This window comes from Meles meles, chromosome X, assembly GCF_922984935.1.
Source record: "Meles meles chromosome X, mMelMel3.1 paternal haplotype, whole genome shotgun sequence".
Classification (NCBI taxonomy): Eukaryota; Metazoa; Chordata; class Mammalia; order Carnivora; family Mustelidae; genus Meles; species Meles meles.
The window spans coordinates 73,913,553-73,939,795 of record NC_060087.1 but is presented as its reverse complement, the minus strand read 5'-3'; the positions used below and the strand labels follow the sequence as shown (position 1 = coordinate 73,939,795).

General features: G+C 37.7%; 1 protein-coding gene across 1 annotated transcript in view; it reads right to left on the bottom strand.

Annotated features, from left to right (window-relative positions):
* Positions 1-26,243, bottom strand: part of DACH2 (dachshund family transcription factor 2) — a 777,815-nt gene that overhangs the window by 60,306 nt on the left and 691,266 nt on the right. The window contains exon 6 of the mRNA XM_045994791.1: positions 1,536-1,708. Within this exon, the coding sequence (XP_045850747.1) occupies positions 1,536-1,708 (173 nt within the window). The remainder of the gene's footprint in view (positions 1-1,535; positions 1,709-26,243) is intronic.

Here is a 26,243-nt window from a genome sequence, read left to right as displayed (position 1 = left end):
ATATATTTTTTTTCTCAAAGATAACTGTGTTTCCTGGTTTAGCCTCTGATCAAATATTCAAACAACAAAATTTTGGATTAGCTATGATAGACTGATCTATTGAGAGCCACAATCTTTGTAGGAAGCATACTTCTACGTGGCCATGTAAATAAGTATGGAGTTCAATAAAAAATTATCAATTTTTCTTCTCATTTCTTACAAAGTTTATACACAATTTTTCCTCATTATTTTAAAAATCCTCAAAAGTGGAAGCTAATTTAAAATGAAAAAAATTATCCAAAATCTCTCATTTCCTCTCCATTTCTTTCACATTCCTCCATGTACATCTATTACAATCATAACAGTGTTGCCAAGGACCAGTTCAAATCCAACAACTGTAATGTCTTTCGTGAACATTTCCCCTCTTTTGGACAAGCCAGGTATAATAAGCCCCTCCTCTAAATTCCTATAATACTTGTTGATATTCCTTGTCATTCATCACAATCTATTTTGTTAGTTCAAGTTAAATGGGTACTTGTTGTTTGTGTCAGATTTAGTTTGTGAGTACTGAAAGTGAAGGATTATGTCTTCTTTACCTATATCCCATGTTGCCCAATACAACATGTATATTTCAAGGGTATAATATTTCTTGCATAAATAAAAGAACAAAATTACAAGTTAATGGGTTGCTCTTATTAACTACACTCTTTTGATCCTACATACCCTTATATTATCTCCTTGCCAAAAGAAAAATAAATAATAAATTTCACATGATACTTGGCAAGAGGGCAAGAGACCCTATGCCAAACTAAGACATAGAAGACATCAGGACATCAGGACAAATAGAAGACATCAAGACAGATTATAAAAAATTATTTGTGTTTCATTACCCAATGGTCACAAAAGTTTGGGGAAAAAAGTATTCTAATGTTGATAATGATAATTCTGTAAATTATCATAAATATTTGCTTATTGTTTAACAGTATTTAACCTATATTTTACTCAAATTATCTCTGGATAGCCAATGAAGTAAGTGGGATAGAATATTACTATAATGTTTAGTTTACAGTTGAGGAAACAAGCTCATCATGCAGATTAAATTTCATATCCAAGGTTGCTGAGATAAAGTGGCAGGATCAGAATCGAAACTTAGGTCCTTCTGACTACAAGTCTTATATAGTATATATTACCCCAGAACTGCCTCCAAAACATCAAAAAAAATGCACAGTGTTTACTTTATTTTACTCTAACAATGGTAATCATTTTTGTACACTATTCTACTGTGCCATTAGTCTTGCTATGCCTCCCACCCACTGTGCTTGTGATTGCAAGACATGAAGCTAGAATTAAAGGTGAGATCTGTGGTCATGGAATAAAAAGGAACAAACAACAAAACACCTAAGCAGTCCAAGTCAGAAATATAATCAATACTATATGCTAGCCAACTGAGTCAATGAGCTGTGTGTTTATATTGAAGATTCAGTGGTATTGCTAATATTTCCTCAAAATTTACATGTAACCAACACCTGTGTCCTCTTCCAAATCATAATTCTTACCTTTATAACAGAGGCCCCAGCTCTGGAGAGTGGACTGTGAATCTGGGCTGCAGCAGCCATGTTGGCAATAGTATTGAGATGGTTCATCTGATTCATTGCCATGGCAACTGATGCAGGAGGTAAGCTGACTGGAAGTAGGGGATGAGGCATCATCATAAATGGCAGATCCAGTCCTAAAAGAGACAGTGCCTGTTAAATTATTACATTTAGAAAAGGGAAATCACATCAAAATTGATGCTATGAAATGTTTTTTCAAAAAAGTATCTGAATTCATTCTTGTTGGCTTTTCTTTTAAATCAAGTTTCATTATATCCTAGTATCTCTTTGGGCAATTAATGGTACTTAGGATTTAATTTTGCTTTATACTTTAAAAAATATTCATACATCCATAAACTTTCATATCTTCCTTTTTCTTGCTCTCACTATCAAAATATTTATATGACACAGTTTGTTTTACCTATAAAAATAAATTAAAATCTTTAAGCCACACATCATTTTGTTTAATAAGGAGTAGCTTTCTTTTTTTTCCATTTTATTTATTTTTTCAGCGTAACAGTATTCATTCTTTTTGCACAACACCCAGTGCTCCATGCAAAACGTGCCCTCCCCATTACCCACCACCTGTTCCCCCAACCTCCCACCCCTGACCCTTCAAAACCCTCAGGTTGTTTTTCAGAGTCCATAGTCTCTTATGGTTCGCCTCCCCTTCCAATTTTTTTTTTTAATAAACATATAATGTATTTTTATCCCCAGGGGTACAGGTCTGTGAATCGCCAGGTTTACACACTTCACAGCACTCACGATAGCACTTACCCTCCTCAATGTCCATAGCCCCCTCCCCCTCTCCCAATCCCACCTCCCCCCAGCAAACCCCAGTTTGTTTTGTGAGATTAAGAGTCATTTATGGTTTGTCTCCCTCCCAATCCCATCTTGTTTCATTTATTCTTCTCCTATCCCCCTAGCCCCCCATGTTGCTTCTCCATGTCCTCATATCAGGGAGATCATATGATAGTTGTCTTTCTCTGATTGACTTATTTCACTAAGCATGATACGCTCTAGTTCCATCCACGTCGTCGCAAATGGCATGATTTCATTTCTTTTGATGGCTGCATAGTATTCCATTGTGTATATATACCACCTCTTCTTTATCCATTCATCTGTTGATGGACATCTAGGTTCTTTCCATAGTTTGGCTATTGTAGACATTGCTGCTATAAACATTCGGGTACACGTGCCCCTTTGGATCACTATGTTTGTATCTTTAGGGTAAATACCCAGTAGTGCAATTGCTGGGTCATAGGGTAGTTCTATTTTCAACATTTTGAGGAACCTCCATGCTGTTTTCCAGAGTGGTTGCACCAGCTTGCATTCCCACCAACAGTGGAGGAGGGTTCCCCTTTCTCCACATCCTCTCCAGCATCTGTCATTTCCTGACTTGTTAATTTTAACCATTCTGACTGGTGTGAGGTGATATCTCATTGTGGTTTTGATTTGTATTTCCCTGATGCCAAGTGACGTGGAGCACTTTTTCATGTGTCTGTTGGCCATCTGGATGTCTTCTTTGCAGAAATGTCTGTTCATGTCCTCTGCCCATTTCTTGATTGGATTGTTTGTTCTTTGGGTGTTGAGTTTGCTAAGTTCCTTATAGATTTTGGATACTAACCCTTTATCTGATAAGTCGTTTGCAAATATCTTCTCCCATTCTGTCAGTTGTCTTTTGGTTTTGTTAACTGTTTCCTTTGCTGTGCAAAAGCTTTTGATCTTGATGAAATCCCAACAGTTCATTTTTGCCCTTGCTTCCCTTGCCTTTGCCGTTGTTCCTAGGAAGATGCTGCTGCGGCTGAGGTCGAAGAGGTTGCTGCCTGCATTCTCCTCAAGGATTTTGATGGATTCCTTTCTCACATTGAGGTCCTTCATCCATTTGGAGTCTATTTTAGTGTGTGGTGTAAGGAAGTGGTCCAATTTCATTTTTCTGCATGTGGCTGTCCAATTTTCCCAGCACCATTTATTGAAGAGGCTGTCTTTTTTCCATTGGACATTCTTTCCTGCTTTGTTGAAGATTAGTTGACCATAGAGTTGAGGGTCGATTTCTGGGCTCTCTATTCTGTTCCACTGATCTATGTGTCTGTTTTTGTGCCAGTACCATGCTGTCTTGATGATGACAGCTTTGTAATAGAGCTTGAAGTCCGGAATTGTGAGGCCACCAACTTTGGCTTTGTTCTTCAATATTCCTTTGGCTATTCGAGGTCTTTTCTGGTTCCATATAAATTTTAGGATTATTTGTTCCATTTCTTTGAAAAAAATGGATGGTATTTTGATAGGGATTGCATTAAATGTGTAGATTGCTTTAGGTAGCATAGACATTTTCACAATATTTATTCTTCCAATCCAGGAGCATGGAATATTTTTCCATTTTTTTGTGTCTTCCTCAATTTCTTTCATGAGTACTTTATAATTTTCTGTGTATAGATTCTTAGTCTCTTTGGTTAGGTTTATTCCTAGGTATCTTATAGTTTTGGGTACAATTGTAAATGGGATTGACTCCTTAATTTCTCTTTCTTCAGTCTTGTTGTTGGTGTACAGAAATGCAACTGATTTCTGTGCATTGATTTTATATCCTGACACTTTACTGAATTCCTGAACAAGTTCTAGCAGTTTTGGAGTGGAGTCTTTTGGGTTTTCCACATATAGTATCATATCATCTGCGAAGAGTGATAGTTTGACTTCTTCTTTACCGATTTGGATGGCTTTAATTTCTTTTTGTTGTCTGATTGCTGAGGCTAGGACTTCTAGTACTATGTTGAATAGCAGTGGTGATAATGGACATCCCTGCCGTGTTCCTGACCTTAACGGAAAAGCTTTCAGTTTTTCTCCATTGAGAATGATATTTGCGGTGGGTTTTTCATAGATGGCTTTGATAATATTGAGATATGTGCCCTCTATCCCCACACTTTGAAGAGTTTTGATCAGGAAGGGATGCTGTACTTTGTCAAATGCTTTTTCAGCATCTATTGAGAGTATCATATGGTTCTTGTTCTTTCTTTTATTAATGTGTTCTATCACATTGATTGATTTGCGGATGTTGAACCAACCCTGCAGCCCTGGAATAAATCCCACTTGATCGTGGTGAATAATCCTTTTAATGTACTGTTGAATCCTATTGGCTAGTATTTTGGCGAGAATTTTTGCGTCTGTGTTCATCAAGGATATTGGTCTGTAGTTCTCCTTTTTGGTGGGATCCTTGTCTGGTTTTGGGATCAAGGTGATGCTGGCCTCATAAAATGAGTTTGGAAGTTTTCCTTCCATTTCTATTTTTTGGAACAGTTTCAGGAGAATAGGAATTAGTTCTTCTTTAAATGTTTGGTAGAATTCCCCTGGGAAGCTGTCTGGCCCTGGGCTTTTGTTTTTTTAATGTTTATAATATATTGATGTGTTAGTAGCTTCTAACTTAACACCCTCTTTAGAAAATATAGTCGTGGTGCTGGTAAGACCGAAAGTAGATTCTCTAGGCTTCAGAATTATTAAAGAAAATAAGACTTGGAATATGTTCTTTTTAAAAGAAGATTTTATTTATTGATTTATTTTAGAGAGAGAGTGTGTGAGTGGGGAGAGAAGCCGAGGGAGAGAGAATCTGAAGCAGACTGCACTGAGTGTGAAGTCCAATGCAGTGCTCAATCTCATGTCCTTGAGATCTTTACCTGACCAGAAACCAAAAGTTTGATGCTTAACTGACTAAGCCACCCAGGTTCCTCTTGGAATATGTTCTACCCTTTTAGTTGTAATCTCTAAAATGAATACTGTAGCTCTAATTTGAAATCTTTATCAATCAGTAGTAACTCCCCTACCAAAATATTCCACCTATTTTCAGTTTAATAACAAATACCAGTATCATTGAGTAGTATCTAGAATTCTGTTTGTTTTCTTATGCAAAGTGAAATAGTTTTTACATATTTTTTAATTTCTTAATGAATATCTTTGAAATATTATCTGCATTACACTTGTGGTAGCTGCAGGCATGTCATCATGAAAAATGTAGCAAGTTAAAATAGTTGTCTACTTACCCTTATGAGATTCAGATTTGTGAGGACATCTTTGAGCAGAGGTTAGGAAGGGTTAGCCTAACATTATAGATACTAAGATCACTCTGATAAGTAAATGATAGTACTTTACAAAGAACTATTGCCTCAACACTAATCTTTACTTTATTTGGACAGAAGCCCAGAAACCAGTCATCTTTAACAGATGTTCTTTGCCTATAATTTTCCTAAATTATTACAGATTATAGAAACCTACAATGGACAGTATTTATGTTGATCTCACACACAACTATCCACTCTTAATAATATTCTTTTATCCTCTTTGCCATCCCCTCATTTTTTTCTTGCTTTGAAGATCACAACTGCTAGTGAACAACAGTGAATTAATAGGAAGTATTTCCAGAGTCCGCCTAAATCTCATTTCTCAAAACAGCAGTAACAGTAATACAAATTCTCAAAACACATAATTTTAGGACAAAAAGCAGGATAGAAAAAAATGCTGTTATTTGATTTGAGGTCTGTCTCCTGGGCTCAACAATGATGGTTAAATTATTGCCAGTAACAACAACAATAACAAAATATCAAAAGTATGCAGTACAATAATGCACACTTAACAGCTCTCATGCAACACTAAAGTGATCATCTCAATTGAACGAATTCCCATATAAAGAACATAACATTCACCAATATTTGTGATTCAAAAAAAAAACAGCCATAAAATGTACTTTTAATAGAATTTCACAAGCGTTTAAAAAAGGTTAGAAACCTAAATTCTGCATGGAAACCAAGAAGGAGAACATACTCTTACTTCCTATAACTGCAAATCTCCACTGAATATTAATAAAATATTTTAAACTTTCCCCCTATCAATTGACTTGTGGCTCACTATCTCTAAATCCTTTTAGGGAGTAAGCTGCCAAACCCAACATTTCAGTTATAAAATTTCCTTCTGCGATTATTAATTTATTAGAGAAGCATCAATACAGTGTTAAGACTGAATTTAAAAATGACCTCTGCACGCCCTTTTAAACTACAAGTGTTTCAGTTAACCTTCCAAAATTACTTTGATGTATATGCATTTTATATTATACTCCTCATATGCTTTTGTTATAATGATATTACATAACACATATTAAATTAATAACTGTTTATCTTTTCCCTAAACCTTTATTTGATGTTCAACATAATACTACTAATCAATGATTTAAATAGGTTTCTATATAAGGCTCTAATTTACCCAAGATAATTATAGATCTCAAGGCTTCTTTGCATACTCAGAGTTTTAATAGAAGATTGATCAAGCTGTAGATGAAAAGTAGCCATCAGTGCCTCCCTTTACCACACAAATGCTTAAATAAGCCTCTATTCAATTTACTTTTCCCCTAACAGTGTAATATCTGTCCTCAAGTCTCCACAGATTTTCAGCATCATTCAGACACCAACTGGCCATATCAAGTCATATGTCTAATTAAAGTCCAATTGCCATGCAAACTAAAAAAGACTACAAAGAGAATTTAATAGCCTGTTGACAGTTTTAAAATAAAATTCATTAAACATTTCGAAAGACCATGAAGTACTTAAAAGTTACACTTCTAGATCATCACCAGCAATAACTGTCAATTGATTATAATACCCTAGACTCTAAGCTAATATTGACATCACTGGCTAGTTTGAGTGACCTCACATGAGCTGCAAATGTAAAGCATATGCAAATATTGAATTATGTAAGTAAATATTTTCCCAAAGTTGAAAACATTAAATTAAGAGCCATCAAAAGTACAGCATACTCTAACAATCTGGCTCATTTAGTAACATGCCAGAAATGTATGGACATTTTTTAAATTAACATAATGAATGATTTGCTTCAGGGGTACAGGTCTGTGAATCATCAATATTACACAATTCACACCACTCATCATAGCACATACCCTCCCCAGTGTCCATAACCCAGCTACCCTAACCCTCCCCTGCCAACCCCTAGCAACCCTCAGTTTGTTTCCTGAGATTAAAAGTCTTTTATGATATGTGTCCCTTCCCAGTCCCATCTTGTTTCATTTTTTTCCTCCCTACCCCCCACAACCTTCCACCCTGACTCTCAAATTCCTCATATCAGAGAGATCATATGATAATTGTCTTTCTCTGATTGACTTATTTTGCTTAGCACAATACCCTCTAGTTCCATTCATATAATTGCAAATGGCAAGACTTCGGGGGTGTTTTATGACTGCATAGTATTCCTATGTGTGTGTGTGTGTGTTTGTGTGTGTACACACACACAAACACACACACACATATATATATATATATGGATAAAGAAGATTTAGTGTGTGTATACACACATATGTATACATATATACATGTACATACATATATACATATATATACATGTGAGATATATATCTAGACCTAGATCTAGATCTAGATATAGATATAGATATATCTATCACATCTTCTTTATCCATTCATCTGCCAATTGACATCTAGATTCTTTCCATAGTATGGCTATTGTGAACATTGCTGCTATAAACATTTAGGTACACATGCCCTTTCAGATCACTACATTTGTATCTTTAGGGTAAATACCCTAAAGGTCGTAGGGTAGCTCTATTCTCAACTTTTTGAGGAACATATATACTGCTTTCCCGAATGGCTGCACCAGCTTGCATTCTCACCAAAACTGTAGGAGGGTTCCTCTTTCTCCATGTCCTCACCAACATCTGTCATTTTCTGATTTGTTAATTTCAGCCATTCTTACTGGTGTGAGGTGGTATCTCACTGTTTTTGATTTGCATTTCCCTGATGCTAAGTGATGTTGAGCACTTTTTCATGTGTCTGCAGACCATTTGGATATCTTCTTTGCTGACATATCTGTTCATGTCTTCTGTCCATTTCTTGATTGGATTATTTGTTCTTTGGGTATTGAGTTTGTTAACTTCTTTATAGATTTTGGATGCTAGCCTTTTATCTGATATGTCATTTGCAAATATGTTTTCCCATTCTGTTCATTGTCTTTTGCTTTTGTTGACCGTTTCCTTGCTGTGCAAAATTTTTTTTCTTTCTTTCTTTCTTTATTATTTTTCTTATAAACATATAATGTATTTTTATCCCCTGGGGTACAGGTCTGTGAATTGCCAGGTTTACACACTTCACAGCACTCACCATAGCACATACTCTCCCCAATGTCCATAACCCCTGCCCCTTCTCCCAACCCCACCTCCCCCCAGCAACCCTCAGTTTGTTTTGTGAGATTAAGAGTCACTTATGGTTTGACCCCTCACAATCCCATCTTGTTTCATTTATTCTTCTCCTATCCCCCTAAACCCCCATGTTGCATCTCCACATCCTCATATCAGGAAGATCATATCATAGTTGTCTTTCTCTGCTTGACTTATTTCACTAAGCGTGATACACTCTAGTTCCATCCACATTGTTGCAAATGGCAAGATTTCATTTCTTTTGATGGCTGCATAGTATTCCATTGTGTATATATACCACCTCTTCTTTATCCATTCATCTGTTGATGGACATCTAGGTTCTTTCCATAGTTTGGCTATTGTAGACATTGCTGCTATAAACATTCGGGTACACGTGCCCCTTCGGATCACTATGTTTGTATCTTTAGGGTAAATACCCAGTAGTGCAATTGCTGGGTCATAGGGTAGTTCTATTTTCAACATTTTGAGGAACCTCCATGCTGTTTTCCAGAGTGGTTGCACCAGCTTGCATTCCCACCAACAGTGGAGGAGGGTTCCCTTTCTCCACATCCACGCCAGCATCTGTCATTTCCTGTCTTGTTAATTTTAGCCATTCTGACTGGTGTGAGGTGATATCTCATTGTGGTTTTGATTTGTATTTCCCTGATGCCGAGTGATGTGGAGCACTTTTTCATATGTCTGTTGGCCATCTGGATGTCTTCTTTGCAGAAATGTCTGTTCATGTCCTCTGCCCATTTCTTGATTGGATTGTTTGTTCTTTGGGTGTTGAGTTTGCTAAGCTCCCTATAGATTTTGGACACTAGCCCTTTAGCTGATATGTCATTTGCAAATATATTCTCCCATTCTGTCAGTTGTATTTTGGTTTTGTTAACTGTTTCTTTAGCGGTGCAAAAGCTTTTGATCATGATGAAATCCCAATAGTTCAATTTTGCCCTTGCTTCCCTTGCCTTTGCCGATGTTCCTAGGAAGATGTTATTGTGGCTAAGGTCGAAGAGGTTGCTGCCTGTGTTCTCCTCAAGGATTTTGATGGATTCCTTTCTCACATTGAGGTCCTTCATCCATTTTGAGTCTATTTTCGTGTATGGTGTAAGGAAGTGGTCCAATTTCACTTTTCTGCATGTGGCTGTCCAATTTTCCCAGCACCATTTATTGAAGAGGCTGTCTTTTTTCCATTGGACATTCTTTCCTGCTTTGTCGAAGATTAGTTGACCATAGAGTTCAGGGTCTATTTCTGGGCTCTCTATTCTGTTTCATTGATCTATGCGTCTGTTTTTGTGACAGTACCATGCTGTCTTGACGATGACAGCTTTGTAATAGAGCTTGAAGTCCGGAATTGTGATGCCACCAACTTTGGCTTTCTTTCTTTTTTTTTTTTTAAATTTATTTATTTTTATTTGCTTATTTACAGCATAACAGTGTTCATTGTTTTGGCATCACACCCAGTGCTCCATGCAGTACGTGCCCTCCCTATTACCCACCACCTGGTTCCTCAACCTCCCACCCCACCCCACCCCCTCCCGCCGCCCCTTCATAACCCTCTGGTTGTTTTTCAGAGTCCATAGTCTCTCATGGTTCATCTCCCCTTCCAGTTTCCCTCAACTCCCTCTCCTCTCCATCTCCCCATGTCCTCCATGTTATTTGTTATGCTCCACAAATAAGTGAGACCATATGATACTTGACTCTCTCTGCTTGACTTATTTCGCTCAGCATAATTTCTTCCAGTCCTGTCCATGTTGCTACAAAAGTTGGGTATTCGTCCTTTCTGATGGAGGCATAATACTCCATTGTGTATATGGACCACATCTTCCTTATCCATTCATCCGTTGAAGGGCATCTTGGTTCTTTCCACAGTTTGGCGACCGTAGCCATTGCTGCAATAAACATTGGGGTACAAATGGCCCTTCTTTTCACTACATCTGTATCTTTGGGGTAAATACCCAGCAGTGCAATTGCAGGGTCATAGGGAAGCTCTATTTTTAATTTCTTCAGGAATCTCCACACTGTTCTCCAAAGTGGCTGCACTAACTTGCATTCCCACCAACAGTGGAAGAGGGTTCCCCTTTCTCCACATCCTCTCCAGCACACGTTGTTTCCTGTCTTGCTAATTTTGGCCATTCTAACTGGTGTTAGGTGGTATCTCAATGTTGTTTTAATTTGAATCTCCCTGATGGCTAGTGATGATGAACATTTTTTCATGTGTCTGATAGCCATTTGTATGTCTTCGTTGGAGAAGTGTCTGTTCATATCTTCTGCCCATTTTTTGATATGATTATCTGTTTTGTGTGTGTTGAGTTTGAGAAGTTTTTAGAGCAGAGATCAATGAGGTAGAAACGAGAGATACAGTAGAACGTATCAATGAAACTAGAAGCTGGTTTTTTGAAAGAATTAATAAGATCATAAACCATTGGCCACACTAATCTAAAAGAAAAGAGAGAAAGCCCAAATTAATAAAATTATGAATGAAAAGGGAGAGATCACAACTAACACCAAGGAAATAGAAACAATCATCAGAAATTATTACCAACAGTTATACGCCAATAAGCTAAGCAACCTAGATGAAATGGATGCATTCCTGGAAAGCTACAAACTCCCAAAATTGAACCAGGAAGAAATTGACAACCTGAATAGACCGATATCTAGTAATGAGATTGAAGCAGTGATCAAAAACCTCCCAAAAAACAAGAGCCCAGGACCTGACGGATTCCCTGGGGAATTCTACCAAACTTTCAAAGAAGAAATAACACCAATTCTCCTGAAGCTGTTCCAAAAAATTGAAGCAGAAGGAAAACTTCCAGACTCTTTTTATGAAGCCAGCATTACCCTGATCCCCAAACCAGGCAAAGACCCTACCAAAAAGGAGAATTTCAGACCAATATCACTGATGAATATGGATGCAAAGATTCTCAACAAGATCCTAGCAAACAGGATCCAGCAGCACATTAAAAAGATTATCCACCATGACCAGGTGGGATTCATCCCTGGGTTGCAAGGTTGGTTCAACATTCGCAAATCAATCAGTGTGATAGAACACATCAATAAGAGAAGAGAGAAGAACCACATGGTCCTCTCAATGGATGCAGAAAAAGCATTTGACAAAATCCAGCATCCGTTCCTGATGAAAACGCTTCAAAGTATAGGGATAGAGGGAACATTCCTGAACTTCATAAAATCTATCTATGAAAGACCCACAGCAAATATCATCCTCAATGGGAAAAAGCTTGCAGCCTTCCCGTTGAGATCAGGAACACGACAAGGATGCCCACTCTCACCACTCTTGTTCAACATAGTATTAGAAGTTCTAGCAACGGCAATCAGACAACAAAGAGAAATAAAAGGTATCCAAATTGGCAAGGAAGAAGTCAAACTCTCTCTCTTCACAGATGACATGATTCTTTATATGGAAAACCCCAAAGACTCCACCCCCAAACTACTAGAACTCATATAGAAATTCAGTAACGTGGCAGGATACAAAGTCAATGTACAGAAATCAGTGGCTTTCTTATACACTAACAATGAAAATACAGAAAGGGAAATTAGAGAATCAATTCCATTTACTATAGCACCAAAAACCATAAGATACCTGGGCATAAACCTAACCAAAGAAGTAAAGGACCTGTACTCGAGGAACTACAGAACACTCATGAAAGAAATTGAAGAAGACACAAAAAGATGGAAGACTGTTCCATGCTCTTGGATTGGAAGAATAAACATTGTTAAAATGTCTATACTGCCTAGAGCAATCTATACTTTTAATGCCATTCCGATCAAAATTCCACCGATATTTTTCAAAGAGCTGGAGCAAATAATCCTAAAATTTGTATGGAGTCAGAAGAGACCCCGAATTGCTAAGGAAATGTTGAAAAACAAAAACAAAACTGGCGGCATCACGTTACCCGATTTCAAGCTTTACTACAAAGCTGTGATCACCAAGACAGCGTGGTACTGGCATAAAAACAGACACATAGACCAGTGGAACAGAGTGGAGAGCCCAGATATGGACCCTCAACTCTATGGTCAAATAATCTTCGACAAAACAGGAAAAAATATACAATGGAAAAAAGACAGTCTCTTCAATAAATGGTGCTGGGAAAACTGGACAGCGATATGTAGAAGAATGAAACTCGACCATTCTCTTACACCGTTCACAAAGATAAACTCAAAATGGATAAAAGACCTCAACGTGAGACAGGAATCTATCAGAATCCTAGAGGAGAACATAGGCAGTAACCTCTTCGATATCAGCCACAGCAACTTCTTTCAAGATAAGTCTCCAAAGGCCAAGGAAACAAAAGCAAAAATGAACTTTTGGGACTTCATGAAGATCAAAAGCTTCTGCACAGCAAAGGAAACAGTCAACAAAACAAAGAGGCAACCCACGGAATGGGAGAAGATATTTGTAAATGACAGTACAGACAAAAGGTTGATATCCAGGATCTACAAAAAACTTCTCAAACTCAACTTTTGCTTTCTTTTTCAATATTCCTTTGGCTATTCGAGGTCTTTTCTGGTTCCATATAAATTTGAGGATTATTTGTTCCATTTCTTTGAAAAAAATGGAAGGGATTTTGATAGGGGATTGCATTAAATGTGTAGATTGCTTTAAGTAGCATAGACATTTTCACAATGTTTATTCTTCCACTCCAGGAGCGTGGAATATTTTTCCATTTCTCTGTGTCATCCTCAATTTCTTTCATGAGTACTTTATAATTTGCTGCATATAGATTCTTAGCTTCTTTGGTTAGGTTTATTCCTAGGTATCTTAAAGTTTGGGGCACAATTATAAATGGGATTGCCTCCTTAATTTCTCTTTCTTCTGTCTTGTTGTTGGTGTAGAGAAGTGCAACTGATTTCTGTGCATTGATTTTATATCCTGACACTTTACTGAATTCCTGTACAAGTTCTAGCAGTTTTGGAGTGGAGTCTTTGGGTTTTCCACATATAGTATCATATCATCTGTGAAGAGTGATAGTTTGACTTCTTCTTTGCCAATTTGGATGCCTTTAATTTCTTTTTGTTGTCTGATTGCTGAGGCTAGGACTTCTAGTACTATGTTGAATAGCAGTGGTGATAATGGACATCCCTGCCGTGTTCCTGACCTTAACAGAAAAGCTTTCAGTTTTTCTCCATTGAGAATGATATTTGTGGTGGGTTTTGCATAGATGGCTTTGATAATATTGAGATATGTGCCCTCTATCCCTACACTTTGAAGAGTTTTGATCAGGAAGGGATGCTGTACTTTGTCAAATGCTTTTTCAGCATCTATGGAGAGTATCATATGGTTCTTGTTCTTTCTTTTATTAATGTGTTCTATCACATTGATTGATTTGTGGATATTGAAATCACCTTGCAGCCCTGGAATAAATCTCACTTGGTCGTGGTGAATAATCCTTTTAATGTACTGTTGAATCCCATTGGCTAGTATTTTGGTGAGAATTTTTGCATCTGTGTTCATCAAGGTTATTGGTCTGTAGTTCTCTTTTTTGGTGGGATCCTTTTCTGGTTTTGGGATCAAGGTGATGCTGGCCTCATAAAATGAGTTTGGAAGTTTTCCCTCCATTTCTATTTTTTTTTTTTGGAACAGTATCAGGAGAATAGGAATTAGTTCTTCTTTAAATGTTTGGTGGAATTCCCCTGGGAAGCTGTCTGGCCCTGGGCTTTTGTTTGTTTGGAGATTTTTGATGACTCTTTCAATCTCATTTCTGGTTATGGGCCTGTTCAGGTTTTCTATTTCTTCCTAGTTCAGTTGTGGTAGTTTATATGTCTCTAGGAATGCATCCATTTCTTCCAGATTGTCCAATTTGTTGGCGTAGAGTTGCTCATAGTATGTTCTTATAATTGTCTATATTTCTTTGGTGTTAGTTGTGATCTCTCCTCTTTCATTCATGATTTTATTTATTTGGGTCCTTTCTCTTTTCTTTTTGATGAGTCTGGCCAGGGGTTTATCAATCTTATTGATTCTTTCAAAGAACCAGCTCCTAGTTTCATTGATTTTTTCTATTGTTTTTTTGGTTTCTATTTCATTTATTTCTTCTCTGATCCTTATGATTTCTCTTCTCCTGCTTGGTTTAGGCTTTGTTTGTTGTTCTTTCTCCAGCTCCTTTACGTGTAGGGTTAGGTTGTGTACTTGAGACCTTTCTTGTTACTTGAGAAAGGCTTGTACCGCTATATATTTTCTTCTTAGAACTGCCTTTGTTGTATCCCACAGATTTTGAACCATTGTGTTTTCATTATCATTTGTTTCCATGAATTTTTTCAATTCTTCTTTAATTTCCTGGTTGACCCATTCATTCTTTAGAAGGATGCTGTTTAGTCTCCATGTATTTGGGTTCTTTCCAGATTTCCTCTTGTGATTGACTTCTAGCTTAAGAGCATTGTGGTCTGAAAATATGCAGGGAATGATCCTAATCTTTTGATACCGGTTGAGACCTGATTTAGGACCCAGGATGTGATCTATTCTGGAGAATGTTGCATGTGCACTAGAGAAGAATGTGTATTCTGTTGCTTTGGGGTGAAATGTTCTGAATATACCTGTGATGTCCATCTGGTCCAGTGTGTCATTTAAGGCCTTTATTTCCTTGTTGATCTTTTGCTTGGATGATCTGCCATTTCAGTGAGGGGAGTGTTAAAGTATCCTACCATTATTGTATTATTATTGATGTGTTTCTTTGATTTTTGTTATTAATTGGTTTATATAATTGGCTGCTCCCACGTTAGGGGCATAGATATTTAAAATTCTTAGATCTTCTTGTTGGACAGACCCTTTGATTATAATATAGTTTTCTTCCTCATCTGTTATTATAGTCTTTGGCTTAAAGTCTAATTGATCTGATATAAGGATTGCCACCCCAGCTTTCTTCGGATGCCCATTAGCATGGTAAATTGTTTTCCACCCCCTCACTTTAAATCTGGAGGTGTCTTCGCATCTAAAATGAGTTTCTTGTGGGCAACATATAGATGGATTTTCTTTTTTTATCCATTCTGATACCCTGTGTCTTTTGATTGGGGCATTTAGCCCATTAACATTCAGGGTAACTATTGAGAGATATGAATTTAGTGCCATTATATTGCCTGTAAGGTGACTTTTACTGTATATTGTCTCTGTACCTTTCTGATCTACTACTTTTAGGCTCTCTCTTTGCTTAGAGGACCCCTTTCAATATTTCCTGTAGAGCTGGTTTGGTGTTTGCAAATTCTTTCAGTTTTTGTTTGTCCTGGAAACTTTATCTCTCCTATTTTCAATGATATGCTAGCAGAATATAGTATTCTTGGCTCCATGTTTTTCTCCTTTAGTGCTCTGAATATATTATGCCAGCTCTTTCTGGCCTGCCAGGTCTCTGTGGATAAGTCTGCTGCCAATCTAATATTTGTACCATTGTAAGTTACAGACTTCTTTTCCCGGGCTGCTTTCAGGATTTTTTCTTTGTCACTAAGACTTGTAAATTTTACTATTAGGTGATGGGTTGTGGACCTCTTCTTGCTGATTTTGAGAGGGGTTTTCTGCACCTCCTGGATTTTGATGCTTATTCCCTTTGCCATATTAGGGAAATTCTCTCCAATAATTCTCTCCAATATAACTTCTGCTCTCCTCTCTCTTTCTTCTTCTTCTGGAATCCCAATTATTCTAATGTTTCATCTTATGCTGTCACTTATCTCTCGAATTCTCCCCTCGTGGTCCAGTAGCTGTTTGTCCCTCTTTGGCTCAGCTTCTTTATTCTCTGTCATTTGGGCTTCTATATCACTAATTCTTTCCTCTGCATCTTTTATCCTAGCTGTGAGAGCCTCCATTTTTGATTGTACCTCATTAATAGCTTTTTTGATTTCAACTTGGTTAGATTTTAGTTCTTTAATTTCTCCAGAAAGGGCTTTAATATCTCCAGAGAGGGTTTCTCTAATATCTTCCATGCCTTTCTCGAGCCTGTCTAGAACCTTCAGAATTGTCATTTTGAACTCTAGATCTGACATATTACCAATGTCTGTGTTGATTAGGTCCCCAGCCTTTGGTACTGCCTCTTGTTCTTTTGTTTGTGGTGATTTTTTCCGCCTTGTCATTTTGTCCAGATAAGAGGATATGAAGCATCAAATAAAATACTAAAAGGGTGGCAAAGACCCAAGAAAAATGCTCTTTAATCAAATCTAAAGAGACCCCAAATTGTGGGGGGGAGAAAGGGGATAAAAAGAGGTTCAGAAAAAAAAGAAAAAATTTAAAAAATAAAACAAATAAAGAAAAAATATAAAAAAGAAAGAAAAAATATATATTAGATAATCTAGTCAAAAAACGTTAAAATAGAAAAGGGTAAAAGTTTAAGAAAAATTTAGCAGAAGAAGAAAAAAGAAAGAAAAAAAATGAAAAAAAAAATTGATTTAACGTCAAGACTAAAGAGTCATGGGGAGAAAGCCAGGAGTTCCGTGCTCTGCTTTCTCCTCCTCTGGAATTCCGCTGCTGTCCTAGGTATTGAACCTGCTTTCCTTGGTAGATGAACTTCGTCCTGGCTGGATTTTTTATTGATCTTCTAGGGGATGGTCCTGTTGTAGCGACTCTCAAGTGTCTTGCCCGAGGCGGAATTGCACCGCCCTTACCCGGGGCCAGACTAAATAATCCGCTCAGGTTTGCTTTTGGGAGCTTTTCTTCCCTGAACGCTTTCCGTAGAATTCCGGAGGACGGGAATGATAATGGCGGCCTCCCAGTCTCCGATCTGGAGGAGCTGAGAACCCAGGGCCCCACTCCTCAGTGCGCCCCCAGAGAACAGCACCCAATCACTCCCGTATCCTGAGCCTCCAGCCGCGCTCCGAGCTCACCCAGCCTGCGACCAGTTCAAGGTAACCCTGAGCTGAGAGCTCAGTCCTTGGCTCTGTCTCTGTTGCCGGCTTCCCCATTCTAATACCTGCGAGCTCTGTGACACTCCGACACCCCCGATCCTTCTGTGACCCTGCGGGAGACCTGGGGCCACTGTGACCCTGCGTGGGCTTCCCCCCGGTTTAGCCTCTGGAGCAATGTCCCTCAGTGGAACTGACTTTTAAAAGTACTGATTTTGTGCTCCATTGCTCGCCACTTGCCGGGAGCTGGCCCCTCCCCCTGCGGTTTATCTTCCCATCATTTTTGATTCACTTTTCTGCCAGTCCTACCTTTCAGAAAGTGGTTGATTTTCTGTTTCTAGAATTGCTGTTCTTCTTCTCTTCGATCTCCCATTGGATTTGTAGGTGTTTGCAATGTTTAGATAAGCTATCTAGCTGACCTCCTGCTACCTGATGTAGTCTTAGCCTGCTACTTCTCTGCCATCTTGACTCCTCCCTGCAAAAACTTTTTTATCTTGATGAAGTCCCAATAGTTCATTTTTGCCCTTGCTTCCCTTGCCTTTGGTGATGTTTTTATGAAGAATTTGTCATAGGTGAGATCAAAGAAGTTGTTGCCTGTATTCTCCTCAAGGATTTTGATGGATTTCTGTCTCACATTGAGGTCTTTCATCCATTTTGAGTCTATTTTTGTGTGTGGTGTAAGAAAATGGTTCAGTTTCATTATTCTTTTTTTTTTTTTTTTTTTTTTTAAAGATTTATTTATTTGACAGATAGAGATCACAAGTAGGCAGAGAGGCAGGCAGAGAGAGAGGAGGAAGCAGGCTCCCAGCCAAGCAGAGAGCCCAATGCGGGGCTCGATCCCAGGACCCTGGGATCATGACCCGAGCCGAAGGCAGAGGCTTTAACCCGCTGAGCCACCCAGGCGCCCCCAGTTTCATTATTCTGCATGCAGCTGTCCAATATTCCCAACACTATTTGTTGAAGAGACTGTCCTTTTTCCATTGGACATTCTTTCTTGCTTTGTCAAGGATTAATTGACCCTAGAGTTGGGGGTCCATTTCTGGGCTCTCTATTCTGTTCCATTGATCTATGTGTCTACTTTTGTGCAGATACCATACTGTCTTGATGATGACAACTTTGTAATAGAGCTTGAGGTCTGGAATTGTGATGCTGCCAACTTTGGTTTTCTTTATCAAAATTCACAGTGTAGGGATAGAGGGTACATACCTCAATATCACAAAAGCCATCTATGAAAAACCCACAACAAATATCATTCTCAATGGGAAAAAAACTGAAAGCTTTCCCGCTAAGGTCAGGAACATGCCAGGACTGTCCACTATCACCACCACTAGTCAAAATAATATTAGAATTCCTAGCCTCAACAATAAGACAACACAAAGAAATAAATGGTATTTGAATCAGCAAAGAAGAAATCAAAATCTCACTCTTTGCAGATGATACGATACTTTATGTGGAAACTCTAAAGATGCCACTCCAAAACTGCTAGAATTCATACAGGAATTCAGTAAAATGTCAGGATATAAAATTAATGTGCAGAAATCAGCTGCATTTCCATACACCAACAGCAAGAGAGAAGAAAGAGAAATCAAGGAATTGATCCCATTTACAATTGCACCCAAAGCCATAAGATACCTAGGAATAAACCCAACCAAAGAAGCAAAGAATCTGTATTTAGAAAACTATAAAGTATTCATGAAAAAAAATGAGGAAGACAAAAAGAAATGGAAAAGTGTTCCATGTTCATGGATTGGAAGAAGAAACATTGTGAAAATGTCTATGCAACCTAAAGCAATCTACACATTTAATGCAATCCCTATCAAAATACCATCTTTTTTTTCAAAGAAATGGAACAAATAATCCTAAAATTTATATGGAGCCAGAAATGTCTAGGCTTTTAAAAGTATGGGAATTAAATTATTTTTTAAAATCACCAAAATGGGTCATTTCTTTCCTGTTAACCCCAAGGTCATCATGCTCACTACTATAAGCATTATTTCTCAAGCATCCTGGTATTCCAGCAACTCTTATAGCTCTTATGTAAGTGAATAACCCTACCTCTTCTTAGCTATTAAGGCTACAAACTTCAGTAATGTCTAATACTCCTAAAATCCCACACTCATTTGATTTCCCAGTCAGGTACCAATCCTGTCATACTTGTTTTGTACCCTGTCTTTCTGGTTGGTTCTCCTATGCCATTTAATTTGCATTTCTACTCCAATTTTAGTAGAGTAGAAATTGGAGTAGAAATGCAAATTAAATGGCATAGGAGAACCAACCAGAAAGACAGGACTCTAGTGGCTATTTAATGTCTCCAAAATAAAATATAAACTCTTCAGTTCCATGTGAGGTTACATTTCTAGCTTTGTTATCTCAGGGTGTTTCTCTATGTATGCTCTACTCTAGCCTTACTGGACTAATTGTGGCACTCTACAATTTGAATTCATCTTAGCTTACTCTTATTCGTGCCTCCATCTGGAATCTACCTCTTTAACCCCCCCTTCAGCACTTTAATATATCATGTTATTCTCTTCTAGTTTGCAAAGTTTCTGTTGGGAAATCTCCTGATAGCTTTATGGGTCTTCTCTTGTAAGTTAAGGACTTATTTTGTCTTGCTGCATTTAAGGTACTTTTTTAAAAATCACTGTATTTTCCCAATTTAATTACAGATGTCTTGGTGTAGGCTTGCTATTGATGATTTTGATGGAAGTTCTGTGTTCCTAAGACATCTGGGTATCTCTTTCTTTCCCCAGATTGGGGAAGTGGTCAGTTATTAGTTCTTCAAATTTTTTTAGATTTTATTTATTATTTATTTGGCAGAGAGAGCACAAACAGGGGAAGCAGCAGGCAGAGGGATAGGCAGGCAAAGGAAGAGAGAGCCTGAAGCTGGAATTAATCTCAGGACCCTGGAATCATGACCTGAGCTGAAGCCAGATGCTTAATCAACTGAGCCACCCAGGCGCCCTCAAATACATTTTCTGCCTACTTTCTGTCCTCTTCTTTTTCTTGAAATCCTATAATATGAATGCTATTGCATTTGATGGATTCACTTGTTTCCCTAAGTCTATTCTCATTTTGCATAATTCTTTCTCTCTTCTTGTTCAGCTTAATTGCTTTCTATAACTTTGTCTTCCAGGTAATTAATTTGTTCCCCTGCTTCTTCTGATCAGCTGTTCATTGCATCAAGCATGTTCTAATATGATTTATTAGACTCTTCATCTCTTATTTATTCTTTTCAACTCTTCTGGTAGGGTCTTACTGATGTCTTCTATTTTTTCTCAATCTCAGAGAGTTCTTTATCATTGTTGCTTTAAGTTTTCCTTTCAGGTATGTTAATTATACATATTTTTTTCACTTAGATCTTTGGCTGTGGCTTTATCTTGTATTTTCTTCCTCTCTCCTGGAAATATTTAAGACTCTGCCTTCTTCTGTGCTAGAAAATGAAGTTATGTCTCCTGCTTCTGAAAGTAATGACCTTATGCAGAAGATGTGGTGTTGTGCGAAGGGCCTAGGTTAATCCAGGAGTGTCTATGGTGTGTGCTGCATGTGCTCTGCCACTTGCTGCTTTTTCCTTCAGGCCATTCACCTGCAGATATTTTTCTTGCCTGCTGTAGGCAGTGTTTTATCTCTGTTTGAGTATGATTGGTTTTAACTAGGTGTGTTCTGGTTGGCTTCTGAAATGAGACCTAACACTACCTCCATTAGAACTGAGCCACTGTTGGGGTGCCTGGGTGGCTCAGTGGTTTAAGCCTCTGCCTTCCGCTCAGGTCATGATCTCAGGGTCCTGGGATCGAGCCCCACATCGGGCTCTCTGCTCAGTGGGGAGCCTGTTTCTCCCTCTCTCTCTGCCTGCCTTTCTGCCTACTTGTGACCTCTCTCTGTGTCAAATAAATAAATAAAATTTTTTTTTTAAAAAAAGAACTGAGCCACTGTAAAACTCTTTGATAGGGTAGAGGTGGTGGGGGTTGTAATTTGTGCTGGTCTTTGGCTGAAGGAGCCCTCTGAGCTTGAATGAGGCAAGTGTGACTTAGTAGGGCAGATCCACCAGAGCACATGGGAGAGGCTTGGTGTAAGCAAGTTAGGTAGCCAGTATTAGCACTACACTGCTTCCTGTTTATGCTGAAAGACTTGGGAGGGAAATGGTGCCAACCGGCTCCTTTGTTCTCAGAGAGGTATCTCAGTGAATGCTGCCAATTAGTACACTGCTCAGAGAACAGTGACTAATCTCTCTACTACGTGCCCCAGGTGCTCTTCAGATCACTCCATGCTGCCTGGCCCTGGGTCATTTTCTTTCCTTCTCTCCAGGAACAAAGCAATGACCTCCAGGCTCTATCCCAGGCACAGCCCCTGAACTTTCAAGCTCCGGGCCTTAGGTCCTGCTGGTTGCAAGAACTCACAAAATGCAGTCATGTTTTTTTCCCTCAACCTGTGGCTATGGGGAAATACTTTCCTTGTGTGATCCCGTTTGTTCCACTCTTTTGTGCCCTTCTCCAGGACCATGACTCCCTCACCTCTGCAGCAGCTGTGATCTGGTTCTCCAATAGCCCTCATCTTTGCACTTCTTACCTTTTTTTAATATGGTCTCTTCTTTCTTGTTATGGAGGTTTTTTTTTCTGTCAGTTTTAAGGTGATTTCTGGGGTATTTAGGATGATTTTATAGTTATATAGTCATGTTTATGGTATGAGGTGAAACCAAGGTCCTCCTAGTTTGCCATCACTTTCTAACCTAAGTATAAATTCTTTAAATATTTTGGGTATTTATACCTTATTGGGCATATCATTTCTAAATATATTCTTCCATTCAGTAGGCTGTCTTTTGTCTTGTTGAGGTTTTCCTTTGCTATGAAAAAGCTTTTTATTTTGATGTAATCTCAATCATTTATTTTTTAAAATTTTCCTTGCCTTATGAGACAAACATAGAAAAATGTTACAACTTATGGCAGAGAAATTACTACCTATGTTCTCTTAAAAGATTTCTATAGTTTCAAGTCTCAAATTTAGTTCTTTAATCCATTTTGAGTTTAATTTTGGTGTTAGGAAGTGGTCCAGTTTCATTTTTTATATGTAGCTGTCCAGTTTTCCCAGCACTGTTTATTGAAGAGGCTCTCTTCCCCATTGTACATTATTGCTTTCTTTGTCATAGATCAATTGACCATATAATCAGGGATTTATTCTAGTTTTTCTGTTCGTTCCTTTGATCTACATGTCTATTTTTGTTCCAGTATCATTCTGTTTTGATTACTACAGCTTTGTAGTGTATCTTGAAACCTGGAATTGTGATACCCCCCAGCTTTGTATTCTTTGTCTCATGATTGCTTTTTCTTTCGTGGTGCCACAAATATTTTACTATTATTTGTTTTAGCTTGTGAGAAGTGCTGTTGATATTTTGGTAGAGATTTCATTGAATCTCTAGATTTCTTTGTGTAGCATGGACATTTTAACATTGGTTCTTCCAATCCATGTGAATGGAATATCTTTCCAATTGTTTGTGTCATCTTCAGTTTATTTCCTTAGTGTTTTGTGGTTTTCAGGATACAGGTCTTTTATCTCTTTGGTTAAATTTATTCCTAAATAAAACATCTACTTGAGAAAATTGTAAATGAATTTTTCATAAAATTTCTTCCTGCTTCTTTGTTATTTGTGTAAAGAAATGCTACCAATTTCTGGATTTTATTTTTTTAGTCAGCAAATTTACTGAATTTTTATTACTTCTAGTTGGGACACCTGGGTGGCTCAGTTGGTTAAGCCACTGCCTTCGGCTCAGGTCATGATTCTGGGGTCCTGGGATCGAGTCCCATGTTGGGCTCCTTGCACAACAGGGAGCCAGCTTCCTCCTCTTTCTCTGCCTGCCTCTCTGCCTGCTTGTGTGTACTCTCTCTCTCTGACAAATAAAATCTTTAAAAAAATTATTACTTCTAGTAATTTTTTGGTGGAGCCTTAAGGTTTTCTGTGTAGAGTATCATGTCATCTGTAAATAATGAAAGTTTTGCTTCTTCCTTAACTATTTGGATATCTATTTCTTTTTTCTTGTCTGACTAGTGTGGCTAGAATTTTCAGTACTAACTTGATAAAAATGAGATCAGACATCCTTTTTTGTTCCTAATATTAGAGAAAAGCTCTCAGATTCTTTTGATTAAGATGTTACCTGTGGGTTTTTCATATATAGCTTTTAGTATTTTGACCTATGTTCCCTCTACAACACCACTTTTGTTGAGAGTTTTTTATAATGAATAAGCATTAATTTTTTAAAATATTTTTTCTGCATGTATTTAAATGATTATATGATTTTTATCCTTAGTTTGTTGATGTGGTGTATGATGGTGATTGATTTGTGGATCTTGAACCATTCTTGCATCCCCTGAATAAATCCTACTTGGTCATGTTGAATAATCCTTTTAATGTATTGTTGAATGTAGTTTGCTAATATTTTGTTGATGGTTTTTGCATATATGTTCATCAGGGTTATAGATCTGTAGTTTTTTTGTTGTTTTGTTTTGTTTTGGTTTTTGTTTGTTTGTTGTTTTTATGGTGTTTACCTGGTTTTGGTATCAGTTATAATATCAGGTATAATCTGGCCTTGTATAATGTATTTGAATTGTTTTCCCTCTTCAACTTTTGGGGATAGTTTGAGGAGAATAAGTATTAATTCCTCTTTAAATGTTTGGTAGAGTTTGCCTCTGAAGCCATCTGGTGTGGGACTTTTTTTTTAGGGGGTATGTTTACATTACTGATTTAGTTTCATTACTTGTTATCAGTCTGTTCAGATTTTCTATTTCTTTGTGATTCAGATTTGAAAGATTGCCTATCCTTATGTTGTTGGATAAAATATCCTATAAAAGTCCATTAAAGCCAGTTGAATAATGTTGCTTTTCAGTTCAATTATGCTTTTCCTGAATTCCTGTCCTGGACCAGATAACCTGGCTCAACTTGGAATTTAGTTATATTTACTCTTTCCTGTAGATGTTGTGTTAGTGGTTATTTCTTGTCCTCCTTATTATCTTTGGTGTGTCCTAAAGAATCCAAATTCAATTTGGTGTGAGGACTTCAGTTTCCCCAGTTGCAATCCACTGTTCTTATATAGAGCCTTATCGTGGTGGTGGTAACATGTGTAAGGAGAAGAAACATGATTATATTTCAGTCTCTTAATGAGTCTGTGTCTTTGGGCTATGATCTTCACAAAGGATTTTTAGCTTGTATCTCTCTTAGGTGAGAGGAAGACTAGAGGGGGCTAAAGTTGAGTATTTCTCTTTTCACACAGGAAATGTTAAAGGGGCTAGAGAAGTGCATGTCCCTTACCTCACATTAATGATTACAGGATGCTGGACTTTAATATATCCTTTCCCCCACAGCAGTTAGACTCTGGTAAAACAAAGTAGTTTAACTCTGGCAAAATAGTTTCTTTTGAGGCTTGGCCTTTGCTGAGGTGAACAGAACACTTTGAGCATATTTTGAAATGGGTACTTCTGTCTCCCAGCAAGAAACGTGAAAGGCATTTTCTCAGGTCATCACCATGAGAACCTCCAGGTGCTCCTGGAGTTAAGACCTATGAAAGTGCAGAGACCCACTAAGAACTGGCTTCCAGGGGGTTTTATCTCTCATGCTAGGTCCAAACTGAATCTCTAGCAATTTAAATATTTCTACGAGACTCTAGCTGTGGCTTCTGCTCCCTATGAGTTCTGATTCTCTGTATCTGCCTCTCTCTTCAATTTGGGGGATAGCTCTGCCCTGTGAATTCAATCTCTAATGGATTTAAAAGAGTTTTTTATCTTGCTTTGAGGAGGATTGACTTCTAAACTTGTCAGACCAGAAACCAGAAGTCTTCCAAGTTTTCCTGCTTTATGAAATAAATCAACTTTAATCAGTCCTTTTTTCAACTTCTCATAACACAATATTTATAACTTTCTTCGCACTTATTTATTTATCTTTGCTTAACATTTCATTTCTATGTACCTTTCATATTTGAGTTTATAACATTTTTAAAGTAAGACCCATAACTCATTTTGTATGCTTAAAACTGATAAATTTCATTAAGATTTAAGACATCATATTGGGCGCCTGGGTGGCTCAGTGGGTTAAGCCGCTGCCTTCGGCTCAGGTCATGATCTCAGGGTCCTGGGATCGAGTCCCGCATCGGGCTCTCTGCTTGTCAGGGAGCCTGCTTCCCTCTCTCTCTCTGCCTGCCTCTCTGTCTACTTGTGGTCTCTCTCTGTCAAATAAATAAATTTAAAAAATCTTAAAAAAAAAGATTTAAGACATCATATTAAAATACTTCAGAATCTCTCTGTTCTGTTGTTTTAATCCTAAGGTTTAGTGAGATAATGAAAATCTCAGGGAAAGAAATAATGAAAGTTTTCTCTCAGATTCCTGCTTATAAGAAAAGTAGGATTAACAAAAATAAAAGTGGTGTTTTAGTCAAGTAATGTATATAAGACACACTTTCCTACAGAAATACTTGAGTTTTTGAAGTTCCTAAAAACATCATCTAAACCTGAATTTGTATACATTAGCTAAAATTTGATTAATGAGTAATAGTAATACTTATAATGTATACAGTTCTTACTGTATGCAAGTCACTAACAGCTTTTCTTTGTTATTTTTTAGCACTGACAATAACCTTACCTATTAGGTATATTTTTATTCCTCCT